The 15,395-nt window shown below is 47.9% G+C and overlaps 1 protein-coding gene across 5 annotated transcripts in view; it reads right to left on the bottom strand.

Annotated features, from left to right (window-relative positions):
• Nucleotides 1-15,395, bottom strand: part of LOC126915954 (rho GTPase-activating protein 20-like) — a 177,559-nt gene that overhangs the window by 95,508 nt on the left and 66,656 nt on the right. For 2 of the 5 annotated variants that reach the window (XM_050721202.1, XM_050721203.1), the window contains exon 1: nucleotides 6-457. The exons of the other annotated variants lie outside the window; for them this stretch is intronic. In XM_050721202.1, the coding sequence (XP_050577159.1) occupies nucleotides 6-314 (309 nt within the window). In that variant the 5' untranslated portion in view covers nucleotides 315-457. Of the gene's footprint in view, nucleotides 1-5; nucleotides 458-15,395 lie in introns of those variants that run through there. 5 annotated transcript variants of the gene reach the window in all.

The following is a 15,395-nucleotide window of genomic DNA, read 5'->3' as shown; positions in this document are numbered from 1 at the left end:
CTCACCTCTTTCATGCCATCGAGCCTGCCGAGGCTCTTGGTACCCCGAAGCGGCGGAAACGCGGCGTCGTGCCATCCGGAGTTGCACATCGGCACTTGCTCCGAATGCACGTTCAAAGCTCGCGCTCTGCTCTTGCTCTTGCGCTTGTCCAGCAGATGCTTCGCCCTGGATTTGCGGACTGGCGCGGCCGGATCATCCTCCGGATCGCTCTGCACCTCCCAACGCGACGGAGATTTAAAACGACGTCGAGGACTCGTCGGTGAGGTCACCGGCGAGGTGAGCCTCTGGACGAGGGTGCCGAACATGGTCATCATTCGACCCGCTTTAACACCGACGTAACGATCAACGATACTTCACTCCGTCTTGAACATCGTGGTATCGAGCTGTGCGCGCCTCGTCCTTCGATAACGTGGTTCAGCTCATGCCAGCACACGATTCGTGTTCTTCCACGGGGAGAAGAGTATACAACACTCTCTGTCACTCGGTGGTTCGCGCGAAATCCACAGGTGGTTCCCGGAACGGATACGCGGTGCACACCGAGTGTATACACTCGTGCCTCGCGTGCCAATACACAGCTTTCTGTTTGTCGATGGACGATGCCGGTAGGAACGCAGCAAAACACCGTGGTTCACTCGAAACTGTAACGCGTGGATAGAGCAGTGAAAGAAACGAAAACGCGAGATAAGAAGCGATAGAAAAAACCGGTCACTGTTTACTATCACACGATTTTTATTGCGCCGTAGGTAGATAGGTTCAAGAGCTCGTGTATGTAACGTGTCTGTCTATCTGTCTCTCTCTCTCTCTCTCTCTCTCTCTTTTTCTCTCAGTCTGGATCTTAGTTGGTCTTACGCGAGAGACGTTTCACGCTTGTTTTTCCGCGCGTACGCGAATTGAACGCAGACAGATACCGTTTCAAGTACCTGTGTTCTACAGCACGTTTCACCGATCGAGCAGAAAAGTAGCGGCCTACGGGGAAGCGACGTGTCAGAGGGCCGGATCGACTTGAAACCAGGCACAGGTATTTGCCTTCGGGCGTGCAGCGCTCTCTCGCAAACACGGTCCGCGTTTAAAGCGGTAGTCTACGTGCACCGTTTCTTTCCTCTACGGTTCGCGGTTTCCAGTGTTACTCGCCGTTCGCGAGACGGTCTTCCCTCGTACTATGTTCCAACGATCGGAACGAGACGCGAAAGAACGCACAACCGTGTTACCGAAACGTGACAACAAAACACGAGATACGTTCGAGACGAAGATTGAACGTAAACGCGACGCGAAACATACACGCCACGAGCACCGATCACTGGCTACGTGCGGAATCGAACTGGTCGCGCGGAGACTGCGTCTGCCGACCGGTTGGCCTCGCTCTTACGAAAATGCCCGAGTACGGACGAACTCGAACGAACCGGATCGAAGTTGCACGATCCACGACGGCGAGACGCGAGACCGAGTCACCGGTTACCATGGCGATCGGGACTTATTCCCCGTTGGGCCTTACACGTCGTTCGTACCTCACCGGGGAAACCGAACCAACCGAACCGAGCGCTGATAAAGGGTTCTTCCGTACGTTTTCCATGCCTAATTTTCTCTTATGTTTCGCGTTTCTTTCCCACGGAGAACTTTATTATCGTTTAGATTTTGAAGACGTTTCGTCCAACGATCGGAAATCTAGACGTCAACCGTATACGCGGTTGTTGTTACGCGGCAATCGCTAAAGAAACACGCGGTATTTATTCCGTTGAATCGTAGAAGATCGTAACGGATTACGAACGTGATGAATAACGACGTATCGATCGATTTTACAAGATTTCGAAGGATTCGATATCAGAGATGTACAGAGGCTGGATGCGCCGCAGGGTGCATCGTACTCTATTTGCAACCGGCGGAACGTGTCCCGCCGTAACGGTCTCGGTAACGATAAAACGAATTGATAATGCCTGACCCCGGAATGAATTCCTGTTTCTAGGCGTCAACCGGCTAATTAATGGCACGATGACTGGTTCTCGGTTGCTTCGCGGTGATATTCTTGCATGTCGGACGCGATAAATGGGGAGTAGTCGTGCGGAACACGGCGAGAAGTTGCCGGGATGTCGTGGAACGCCAGCTTCCACGAAGACTCGTCGGTTGAAAGCACGAGAGAGGTGAAAATGAGAGCTCGATAAGCGGCAAAGGGACACCGACCGATCCCGGCTTTTAATCGATGGACACAGGGTTAATCGCGCGTCCAGACTCCCGATGATTTTCATCGAGCTTTGACGCATTGCGATCTACCCTAACCGGTAATCAAGCAAAGAGGCACGTTCGTGATTCTTCGTCGCTTTCAAGGACAACGAAGCCTGACGCGAATTAAGAACGAACGCAACGTGCCTCCTTCTTGCTTGAACGATATCATTAGAGTAAGATCCCGTCAAAAGTTCAATTATTCTCGCGTCTATATACGGTGATACCGGGAAGTTGATTAATCGTGTCAGAGGCCCACTCGGTAATTATTACGCGGACGCGTAATTAGCGCGAATCGTCCGATACCAGGTTCATTCTCCGTTCCGTGTTCTTATCCTGTGGCAACGGTATCCGTGAGAATCTGAGTTACGCGAGGCAAACCGATTCAGATTCGTCCCTCTGTAACGAGCGCGTGATCCATGATGCAGCTCGAAACGTGTGCGGTTAGTCGCGTTAGTTTCTTCTCGCGCATCTCTCGTCTTCATCGTCTCTCGTCTTGTCTCGTCGAGCCGAGCCGAGTCGTGTCGAGTCTCCTCTCGACTCGTCTCGCGGAAGTCTGCTCGTCCTACATCGCGATTCACCTATACGATAAACGTAAGAGGCGTGTAACTAGAAGTATGCGTTATCCGACTCGGCTACCTGTTGAATATATCCTTGCACGTATGAAATAATTAATCGTGTCTCGTCCAAAATCTCGGTGATTACTCTCGCAGACGTCCTCGGTTAATTTACCAGCGAAAGGAGGAATAAAGTAGCGGCAAAAAAGGAGCAAGAAAGCGAGAAGGAAAAATTCGTCCAAGTTTCTCGACGTACGGAATCTTCGTTCGTAGGATCGCGCTTCTTGTCGCTGAAGGCTTAAATTTCAAGACCGTGACAGGTGCAAAGGCTGAATAAATCGCAGCTATCGTGGAATCGCGTCAGTCTGCGGTCGTGGCTGACTTTTTTACGCGTTCTTTTTCTCGCTTTCGTAGGCCTCGATTTATGCCCGTCATTGCGAAGTAAAAGTACGAGATTCAGGATATTCGGTACGAGTTTGCTAGTACGTGCGACTGAAACGCGCCACGTGTCTACCTATTGTTCGTAGTTTCGTGTTCCATCGCGCCTCCTCCACGTTTCTACGTTGCACACTCTCGAGAGCGAATCTGGAGCACGCTGTTAGAAGAAACACGTAGTGCCCGCCTTGAATCGAAGATAACGTCAAAGCGCCATAAATATCCGATTAGATCAGGTCGCTGGGCGCATTCCTCTTCCACCAGTCATAATCCGAAAAATAAATCCTACACGCGTAAGTTTACGTAATGCTTCCTCCCTCGTGTTCTACAGCGGCTACAAAAGGTATTGGTACGTACGGACAACCGACAATGAGGCTCGCGATTAAAATGCATCGTATACATCCAGAAAACCGAGTCATGTTCCTCGGTCGAGTTTCTCAGCGCTAAAACTGGAATGCCAAAACTGCGTGGCCACGGAGATCCTGCGCGTAATAAATCCATGTTATCAGGAAGAAATCGCGGTAAGTTTTTTCGGCCAGCCATTTTTTCAACCCTCCGACCAACGCAACGTCCTTTTGGAACGCGGAAAGTTCTTCAGCGCCGCGCGAAACGATCTCGAACTCAACGAACCGAGCACACGCGAACGTTTCGCGCGCAAGCAGCGTCCAGTTTATGATCGAAACTTTGGCCGCGATATTTGCATCGGATCCGATTCATCGCACGTTTCACCGCGTCATAGCCGAGAGAACCGATCGAATTGAATTTTCTGCAGAAAGATAAAGATCGTCGGTCGATCTACCGTGACTGATCGTCACCCCGTATCGGATCACGGAAGCGATACATCGATCGACAGGTCGTTCCCCTTCCGGTGTCCAATCCTAAGCGACTTGCGAACGCGAAAGCGAGTCTTGGCAAAGTGTGTCGCGCATTCGCTCGTGTCGTCGATTTTCACGAATCGCGAATGAACACGTGCACCACACCGTGGACCGATTGGTAAAATCCAAGAGTTAACTTCATCTCTCTCTCCCTCTCTCCTCTCTTATTGGGAGAGAACTCTCTCGTGTACGTGCACGAGAAGGGAAACATTGCGTGCCGATTATACTGTCGGCCAGTGTGAGAAATATTATCCTTTGATCTGCGGTGCTGCGCACTCCGTGCCGGTTTCACTCCGGCAAGAAATTAACGACCACGGCCCGCCGTTTCAGTACGACCTGCCTTCGGAGATTATCAGTCGCGAGAGAGCCTGAGCGAGACGGAAGTGAACGTGCCGCAGGAAGTGGTCGAACAACGATTTCCCCTGACATTGAAGCGCGAGCTTAAGCAACCATTCGCGTTTAATCCATGCGTATATACGCCTGTATGCTTCGTACAGTTCTAAACTTGGTGATATACGCGTCAAGGATGACGATTTGAGAAATTTATGCGTACGATCGGTAGAGTTCGTACGATGTCACTCGAATGCAAGGTTGAACCAGCCGACAGTAGCAGCTATAGTTTGAACAAGCAAACGTGAAATCTCTGCAACTAGTTGGATCAACTGGGTCAAGGAATGTAAGATAGAGGATGTTATAAAACGAATTCGATCGTCGATCGGTTAACAGCAGCGTGAAATTTGTACGATGGAAATAAATTAGGCAATACGCTGTACGAACCTTAGGTGTATGAATTATTTGCTTCTTTCCGAGGTGAGATAAATGGAATTCTACCGCAATAAGAATTAGAACATGTACATATATTAAACAGAACACTGAAACTTACGGGCTTATGGTTGCCTATCGACTTGCTCGTGTGCATTAAAAGTCCCCGTTTTTGCATAGTTAATCCGCGCATGACTAATAGGGAAATATGCGAGCCGAACATTTAGACATCGAAGATAATCGATATGAATCGCAAGCAAAAGCATTCGGCAAAGTAACTATCGCAGAAACTTTGCCTAACTTCCGCGAAATTCCAGAGGAAAAAGAGAGAGGAGAGGAAATTGCGAAAGAATTTGGAATGAACGGAACGGTTTAGGTTTGGGTTTAGATAAGATAGACGCGTTGGTAGGCGCGGCAGATAGGAAAAAATCGGCCACGCAAGAATCGTAGTTATTCGAAATAGTACAGAGAGAGAAAGAGAGAGAGAGAGAGAGAGAGAGAGAGAGAGAGAGAGAGAGAGAATAGTGATTTACAGCGTTTCACTACTCGCGACGCGTGTGCCCGTCGCGCATTCGGCGCTCGGTTTTCAAGTCGTCCCGTTTAACAAGCTATGCGATCGAGAGTTAAGACCGCGAACGAGATCGTTTCTTCGTGAAAGTCGCGAATGCACACGGCCACGGAGTCCCGCCAGGAAATACTCCATTCCATCGATCGACCAACGATAACGATCCGCAAAGACCGGTCTAATAACTCGCGATCTAAAGGCTCGAGAGCATTGGCTATCGTGTGCAGACCACGGTTATGCTTGCGTAAACGGGTTAATGGAGAGGTCAATGATGGAGAGGTATTAATAAATGGCTGGACAATGGGCGTGGAATTCGCCGGCTTCGGTGAAGCTTGATCTTCCAATTCGAACAACGAGGCGCGATTGCCCCTTGTTTAGTCTCGTGTTTTATACGGTTCTACTATGTAGCAGAGAATCGACGAGAAATCAACGAGAAATCGATGGGAAATTATATCTTTCTACGTATCTACGCGTCATCATATATCTCGGTTCCTTCCAAGGATTCATCCTATAAAACGCTGATCGATTAACCCTACGAACCGCAATATTCGTTCGTAATTATTCAAAGATCTCGTCGCAAAGTTCTACGAATCAGTTTATATTTTATACGTCGACACCTGCCAACAAAATGTTATCCGATTCGTATAAAACGATGTTTGATCGATCCTACGAACCGTAAGATTCGTCTGTAACTAACTATTCAAGGAACCCGCGGTAAAGTTCTATGAATCAGTAAACATGGTTAATTAATTTCCTTTAATAACAGGCTACTACCTTTTCGCCAGAAATTAGTTCAGCTTGGCGGGATTTAACGGCGGTGTTATGTTCTCGTAAATCACGAATAATGAAAGTCTCGCGTGTCGCGCGGGAACTGTCGACTCGTTCCGTGAGTAAGCTTTAACCAGGCGTCGAATTAAATGGATTCCAGACCTTGTACGGGTCCGTTGTTATGACGTCGGCGAGTTATCTTTCAGACCTTGGCCACGCCAAGGCTATCTTCCACGGGTGGCCAGGAAACGGCTCGTCCTCATCTTCCAGGGCCAGGAGGAGTCTTGACCTCACGCAACGTTTCCGCGTGCTACTATGTTGAATTCTTTTTTTTCGGGCGCACCTTAAACTACCAGCCAGCTTATAGAAGCTTAACTTCGACTTTGAAACCATCCGCACGAAGCATTGCCTGTATTTTTTTTCTTTTCAGCATCTCGTAAATTCTGGTCGCATTTTTATAACGCGATCGGAGCGCGTTGCGCCTGCGCGCGTTTTGTTATTTATGTAATTGTGGGAAAGATTTAACGCAACGGTCGTAATAAATACAATCACCCCAGCAGTCGTACTCTTAGACACCGAGGCGATAATATCTTAATTTATGTTTCGCAACCCGCCCCATTATCTCATTGACGATTCTTCCGTCGGAAGACGATCCCTCTGCCAGGATTCCGCGACCTCACGCAACGTTTCCGCGTGCCTGATGCTTCGCACTCTGTGCACGGGTTCGTTTAACTTATTCCCATCCCTTCGATGAATCAATTCCCCTTTACAACCTGATTCTCTCGCACGATTGAACTAATAAATTTTACAAGTTGCAATTTACCAGCGTTAATAAATTTTCTTGTTTATCGGTAACGCGACTTTGGTAATAAAATTTTATACGTTACGAGGCAGTCGATTGACCCATTCTACGAAAGATTGTAAAATTGCATACAATACAAGCGCTTGCGCCTATCGTTTACAGCTTTGCCAATCACTCGCGCAAAGATACTTTTCACGCCGAATTGATCGTTAACCCACTGAATTTCATAATTGCTCGTCTACGCAACATCAGAGATAACGTGTTTTTCACCCGTCGTGTTCGAATAAATTTATCGTATAATTAGTTGACGAAACGTTAAGCTACAACGTTGCTTATGCGCGCCATACTCCAGAAACACCACTTTGCCGATAGTATTAATAAATTATCGTGCAAGAGGGCCCTCTTGCGATATAAATCTTTAATTGCGCTGCTTCACCGAGTTGGAAGAGACGAGCGATTCCATCCCGAAAGGGTACTCGAAGAAGCTCGATCCCGCTTCCAAATAATCGCTTACCGATTCCGATCGGGCAATTTTCCAGGAAAGGCGAATCAACCTCGAAGAGAAGGAAAATCATGACCCGTGGCAACGTTTCCGCGTGTTTGGAACACGCGTGGTTCCTCATTTCCTGCAGTGCCCCGTTCGCGGAACGTGCGCATCGCACGCGGTTCCCGACAATGCTCCAACGTGGCTTTCGTACGTTCCTTTTTTTCATCGGACCCAGTAAGGTCGCGCCACTTAACGGTCCACGGCATATTGCATCGGCCGTTTCGTGTGCAGACGGGGAGATTCGAATGGGTATTAAAGATGGGCGCGCGAGGTATCCGCATGCCACCGAGTTGCGAGTTAGCTGGCTCGAACCGAATGAAAATCCGCCAGGGAAAAGAGAGAGTGCGTGCGACAATGGCGCGTAACGCGGAGGATAACGAGCGCGAGTTATGTCCCGTCATAATTTGCAATTTAGATTTCATTATCACCCGCTGCCCGCTGATCTCGCTGCCACTGAGTCTACGTCTAAGAGTCACGGCTACCGGCGTGCACGTGCTCCTCGAAAACAAGCCCCTGGCTACTGCCTACGTCGCGAGTATATAGACGATTTTCCGCTTCCTGTCAGACGCGTTTTGCTTAGAAAATTGTACAGCCGTACCATTCACGAGGAGAAAAATTACGACAATGATCGATGGACTCCGCTTCGTGGACAAGCTGAGCCGCATCTTCGGGTCTTGAACAACGTGGAACTTTTAGCCGAGGTTCCATGTTTCTTGAAAACGTTACAGGTTGGTTATGCTCTCTTTTTCGACCGCTTTACAACGCGTTTTAACTATCTGTCGTAATATTTCAGGGACGATAACAGAAGAAAAAGTTGCTCGAGTAGCTTCAGGGAGGATGCAACAGCTTTACGCCGAGATGACGTTGCGTCGCTCGAGAAAGTGCGTCGCGTTACGCAACGACGCGTGTAGCAATATGCTGAACGCTCCGAATTACACAACCGTGACCCAACGATCGACATTTACAAAGCGTAACGTTATTTTGCATAAGGGAACGGCAAAGATATCGTTCGGTTACGTTGGACCGCGCGCAATCAAGCAGCGTTGATACGTCGGAAGTGGCACGAAAGGTATGGCAGTAAGATCGTTTTCGACGCATTTGGCCGGTACAGGAGCTTCGAGAAATCCACGGGATGCCCCTCGAGCCGAGCCTATTCCGCAAAAGTGTGCTAACGACGCGCAAACCGCCCTCGAGCGAGCATTTCCGCATTGCGTGCGAGCCTTTAAAGCGCGGAAAAACGCTCTTCGGAACACAAGCGTGCCGCGTATACGAACCCGCTCGTTCGGGGTAATGATCCTGGTTAACGGTACCGCAAATTGGTATAGTAAAGGGTCGGTAAAGTCCTTTATGGAAATGTCCATTGCAATATTATTCGTACAAACTGCGGAACGTTGCCGCGCATCTGGTGTGGAATAAATGACGCGAGCCGCCCGTTTCAGTCATTAGAGATCTCGAGCCGTGGTCGATCACGGATACTTTGTATTTAGAGCCGTTTCTGTGTCTCGTACCTCGTTGCCTCTACCGACGCTCTTGAAACGGTAGACGGAGAAATTGGAGATGTATCGTCGATGCGCGAAGACGAACGGAGGATCCGAAACGATTTGTAAACTCTCTTCCGTTGGAACGCGAAATTTCTAAATTCTCCATCGTCGTGAATTTATCGCGCTTCTATTTCGCGGTTTAACGGACGTTGACTTGCTCCTTCAAGTTTCTACCAGCAATTTGAAAACACGCGCGTTATCGTATAAAAGGCCAACCTGCAAAATCTATCGTTCTCTCGACGAGTCTGTAATTCGCGTGGGACTTTGCTTACGCGGAGGAAAACTAGCGTTGGAAAAAGACGGAGAAAGCAGCGATCGTAGTTTCGACGCGTCTCCTAATTCGGGCCGAGAAGATCGAGAGACATCTTTCGAGGTGCATCGGTGCAACGTCCTGCAGAAGAAGAATCCTCCTGCCGGTACCTTACACCAGGTTCCTTTGGACTGACTCACGTACCGGTCGCTCGAGCCCTCTCCCTCGCCCCTTCGCGCACGGTGCCACTTTGTTCCACGAACGCACGGAGAACTCGCTTTTCGGAAGCAAAAACGAACGTGGGCGAACTTCTCGAAGGACATTCTCACAGATTCTGTTCCATCGCGACAGCGTTCCTCTCGTTCTCTCCTTTTTCTTTCTTCCTTTCTTTCCTCCCTTTCTTTCCTCTCCGTTGCCTTACTCTTCGATCCTTTTCATTCTCTTTATCTTCCCATCCTTCTCCCGTTGATCCGATCTTTACGGCGCGCATCGAGACTGCGTTCACGATGCTATTTAGACACCGTGTTCTAACACCGACGACTCGACTCGATGCAACTCAACGTCGTATCGATGGAACGCAATCTCTTTTCACAGCGCTGAACGACTCTGCTGGCTGAGATTCTCGTAGGATGAGTTTAATACAATCAGAAAACCGTGACACGTAACGTCAGATCTTAGCCGACGTAAAAAGCCGTGACTCGCCGACCGATTAAATTGCGCCCTTTGCAAGACCCCTTTTGTTCTTCGTGTAGAAGGATCTAATTCTTTCGATTCAAGCAGTTTACAGATCAATATCTCGAACGTTTGACCGATGCCACTTATTGTTAAGACAGTTAAAACGATATCCAGTACATGGATATTGGAGTACGTTGATAATGCGAATAATTTATCGCTTCTCTACTGGACATGTTTCAGCGGTGAACGCCAATATGTGATTTCTTCTCAAACAAAAACCTATTTATAGGCGTACCTTTCCACGCAAATTACAGCGTACAGCGTAGTTACAAATCGAAGGGAACACGGCGAACATGGCCAGCAAACCGGCAAAAGCCAACTGAAAATCAACCAAAATCGCGTCGAGTTTCTTCGCTGATATTAATTCAGTCGCGTCTTTGAAACAACATGCGCTGTATGTTTTCCTGTCGAAGATACAAAGACCAGAGTAATAAAGGTCCGAAACGTTATCCTACCATTAAACGGTACACAATTTACGTGGTCTATCGCTGTTTAAACGAAAGAACGATCATCGTCACCGTCTCGATCCATGGAAACCATTACTGCCATGGCAAGAAGACCCGGTATCGCGGAAGTCTGTTTCCCCTAAAGGACTTACGAGTGACGTCAGAGAGTGGCCGATCACGAGGCTGAACGAGGAGCCGCGATAGCTCGATATTACGGCATAGTGGCGATTGTGCCCGTCGTTACTCTTATCCAAGACGGTTCAACAGGAATTCAATCTGCGTTACGAGCGCCGCCGAGAGAACACCAGTTACAAGTATGCAAACGTCCTGATGGTGCGTGAATAAGTGCGTTGCCGCGTGTTCGGCCACGTCCGTGTATACCGAGAGCTATGATTTGCCGGTGCCGCGTACCACCGTCTTCGGACGTGATCGCAGAAAAGCGAACTCGCTCGTTTGTTCCAGCTGCAACCGAGTAGACGTGGTACGTAGTACTTCTCCGAAGAAACGATAGGGAACCAAAGTTGGAAACTTCGTTGGCAGCTTTAGGAGACGAGAAACGGAATTAGTCGGTGGATGGTAGAAAATATAGAAACTGCGGACTTGGAAATTGGAAAGGAAGAAACCGCAAACGTGAAAATTATGGACTTAGAGATTGAAAACGTAGAAACTTAAAACGTAAAAACAGGAAAGTCACAACGAGCATATTAAATCGTCGATCGTTTAACTACTCGAGCCGTAATTAAAGAAAATCTAAAGTAGCAATTGGAATTGCGATATTTCCAGAGTTTCGGTTAAATACACGCGAGCAACCTGCTCGGCAGAAAATTGCACGACTGGTTACGCGGTTTCCAGGAAGGCGGTTGTCGAGATTTCGCACGTATTTTATCGCGCGTTTCCTCGTATACCTGTTACGCGGCGAGCCAAGTCGCAGGTGAGCGTACAGGTAAACGTTTTAGGTGACACTTTCGTGCGAAGGTCGTCTATTCGACCTTACGGAGGTCGCGCGCTAAGAATTCGATCTACCACGCATCCTACGACATTTTCGCGTCTTATATTTCACTTTAACGCCTTTCGTTGTTGCGTTTCGATCACGTCGCGCGAAGAAACGCATCCGTGTCTATGGAGCCACGTCGAGCGTAAATAGTCGTTCGTAGAACGAAAAGCTGAATGAACCAATTAACGGAGTTCGACGTTACATAAATCACGATCGACAAAGTAGATTAGTTTCGCTGTAAAACGTAACGAGCGCCGGGCTGTGCGGCGTGGCGAACATAAATCTGCTCATTTTCTCAATTACATCGAGCACTACCGCGCGCACGACCCACTTTCAACGACCTTACGCGAACTAAAAGCCCATTTAAAGGCTGCACGAATTTTTGTGACCCACTGTACGTAGCGCGATCGTCAAGGTGCTCGGCCACCTTGGCCGTCGGCTAGCTTTCCATCGGTGAAAGCTCCGCTTTGTGAAACGCTCAACGCGCTGCATACTTGCCAACCTGTCTCCTCCCCCCCCCTTTCTCCGTGTATACGAGAATCGCGAGACCGGTTAGAGACCTTCCTCAATCCGTTCTGTTGTCGATTCGTCGATGAAAAATTAACGGAAGTCGAACCGTGAAGCGTGCTTTGACGAAAAAAGAAAAAGAAAGAAAAGAAAAACAAAGAAGAAAGGAAAGTCAAGGGGTTCGATAGAAAAGACATACGAGAGAAAAAATAGACAGGTTCGTACGATTCGATCGATCGATCGTCGGATATCGCGAGACGACGATGAATCTATGAGCGATTACTGGCAACGCGTATTTACTTACAAGATACCAATTCGAGTCTTTTCCTCTCTAATTTATGTACGATCGAAACTGCGAAACGCAGACACTACGACGTCTTGGAAAAGTCGTAAACCAAGGGCGAAGCTCATTTTACAACAGCCATATCCTTGATCGTCGATAGGAGAAACTCGCAGGAAATCTCATTAAGTAGAGTGTCCACAAACGATAACGACGTCGTTAATGGCTCGTTCGGAATAATTAACTACGTGGATCTGAAATTCGTTGCTTTTGCGTAGAAACAATGACGCGTGATATCGATATCATTTACTCGCTTATTTCTTCGTACGCTTCTTCGTTTAAGGCGGAGAAAAAGAAGGTTCGTTCACGAGCTTGACTCGTGCGTCCTCTCGATGATAACCTGTTCGTCTTGTCACGCTAAAATTAGTTAAACACGAGAAAACAGAACGAAACATGTCGATGACGCGTTAACCAACTCTTATTAGACCGGACAGTAAATCGACGCAATCTTATTACCTACGTTTTTCAACGTTTTTTCAATCGGCTTTCCCCTAGGAATTATCTCGCGGATAATACAAGCAATTCGTTAGAATGTCTGATTTACGCGAAGACGATAGACGCAAGGTTGAAAAGCGAGCATTGTTTACCCGAACGACCATAAAACTCGGTAAACGATCGAATCGTGCAACGATAAGAAACGCCAACGATAACGTGCAAATAGGAATTCTACGTACTACGTTTTCAAACGTTCCGTCGCAGCTGGTGTTTGCGAATAATCCGTTGTCTCCCATCCGCCCGAGTAATATCTTCAAAGATGTTCGCGAAACGTACTTCTCTGAAGCGTCTATGGAAAAATTCTTGGGAACACGGTGTGATATAGCGTATCGCGCGTGTAACGTGTTCGTAGGTTTCGAAAACTGTTCGCGAGCTTGTTACAAGCGGCATTCGCGGGAAATTCATAGAGTGGTTATAAGATATTTATGAACATCTCGTACAGTTGGCTGACGAACATACACGCCTTTACAAGTATCGAGTTGGCACGTGAAGCTAGGTAACGCGAGGGTTTCGAGAAGGTGTGTTGCGTGCGCCGTGAGATTTCTGATATTTTTAATAACAATCTAGGCGCTATCTACCGACAGAATCCGAAAGAAATTGCGGTAACGGAGTCGTTTTGGTACCGCTAGAAACAGTCGATGCCAATCTGGGAAACCTCGTGGCGTGGTTGCGGCGAAATCACGATTGCGAGGGCCGTGTATTCATCGCTACGAGTTTCAAACGATATTTCCCACTTTCGATGCAATAATCATACAACGACGATATATACCATAACCGTATCCTGCTTTACGACGCCGACGATTTCTAATATCTCGTTAACGTTGCGTTAAATATTCCAGGCTCGATGATTTAAGTAACAGGTATTTCCATATCCACTAAATCTTCTGTACGTCGTTGTCGGTCTCTGTCTCGCCCTCTAATTTCCTCAGAAAGATTCCACTCTGGTGCCCTTCGTTAGAATTCCTGGATCGATGAACAGGTTTCTCGGTCTATCCGTGGCCAACCCCGGGGAAATAGGTCGAAGTTGGCCGAATGAGAACCGAATCTAAGCGCAGTCGGAGAACACGCGTTACTTCATCGACGCGTTGCTCGCGCCAAACCAGCTATTTAATACTCGCGCGCTCTTTCTTATCCAACGCCGCTCCGGCAAATTTAAACGATTACCACGTTGAACAGTTTTACGAACCTCTCGACCGCAGCCCAGTGATATACGAAATCCAGGTGCTGTTGAATAACCGCGATAAAGACACCTCGAAGAGATATTCGAGCGGTAATATCGTGGTCCAGAGGCATCCACTTCCTCTCACTGTCGTTTCGATCTTGCCTTTTGTAGGACACGCATTGGGTGGCCAAGCGTACCGTGCACGACCGATCAAAAAACGCGGCGAGATTTCACTACGTCGAACCGCCCTTCCTTTCTTTCTCTTTCTCCTGTCCTCGATGACCACCGACTGCACAATTTCGTTGTTCCCGACGTTATTACATTAATAACGATCCAGCCAGCCAAATAATTGGATCGAACGAAGAAAAAAAGGAACGGTCTCCTCTCGTTTCTCTCTGTTCGGCTTTCCCTTTTACTCGACGTACGCTCACGGACAAGCGAGCACGCATATTTATATTCCGCACGCATCCGCCGTTACGAAATTCGCCATCGAAACTATATTTTCGATTATCTTCGACGGACGTCCGCTTGGACGAAGCGGTCTTTACTTACATCAGCTAAGTCGCAAGCGCGACATTCGCGAAGCGAAGATAAGGAAGCTGGGAACAGAAGCAGAAGACACGCGGTTTACGTGCCTAAAATTCCTCTGCGTGACTTCCGGTGTCCGGTTTCTCGGCCCGTTAGGCCGACGCCCTGACGAGAATGCATTTTCGCAAAAAATTCGCAGCTACGTGGACGCGGTGGATACGCGGGCCCAGCTGAACAAATACGCGCGGTTCTGCGGCTTCCACGCATCGAAATCTCCCGGCCTCGCGGCCTGCGTACCACTATACGTATTTATAGATTGACCAAGCAAAAGTGAAATTGCCAGCGATAAACGGAACGAAGGTTGTTACGAATTTATAACGCAAATGTTACATTCGCGAGTATCAACCGAAAGTCTCGAAAATCTTCCATCCCGCGACGTATATTTATTTCAATGCAAATAGAAGCACGATACTTCTAATTAACGACAAGTACCTGTCTTTGGAAAAATTCTTTGTCGCGAGGTTTAAACACGGTATCGATTCCTCAAAATATTCGTGTCGCGTATTCCATCCAATATTTTCGTCTATGGTCGTTTCATTTACTTCAAATATACTTTTCTTCGTTGACCTTCGTCTACGGATCGCGTATCCGTACGATCTTCACGTTGCGACGGTTAAAATCGTCGAAGATGGTCGAAGATTTCTTCCAAATTCCTCCATCGCCTACCTATGGATTCTATCTCGAATCGGAAGCTTTTACTTTTATTTCATGACGTCGCAATTTCGCTGCAACTCGGCGCTTTTACGTTTCTAATAACGAAATCACAGGCTCGTACGTAGCACCATTAAAAACATAATAATCCTACCGAATAA

Source organism: Bombus affinis, chromosome 5 (genome assembly GCF_024516045.1).
Source record: "Bombus affinis isolate iyBomAffi1 chromosome 5, iyBomAffi1.2, whole genome shotgun sequence".
Taxonomy (NCBI): Eukaryota; Metazoa; Arthropoda; class Insecta; order Hymenoptera; family Apidae; genus Bombus; species Bombus affinis.
The sequence above is the reverse complement of the archived record's forward strand: the minus strand, read 5'-3'. Positions and strand labels throughout refer to the sequence as shown.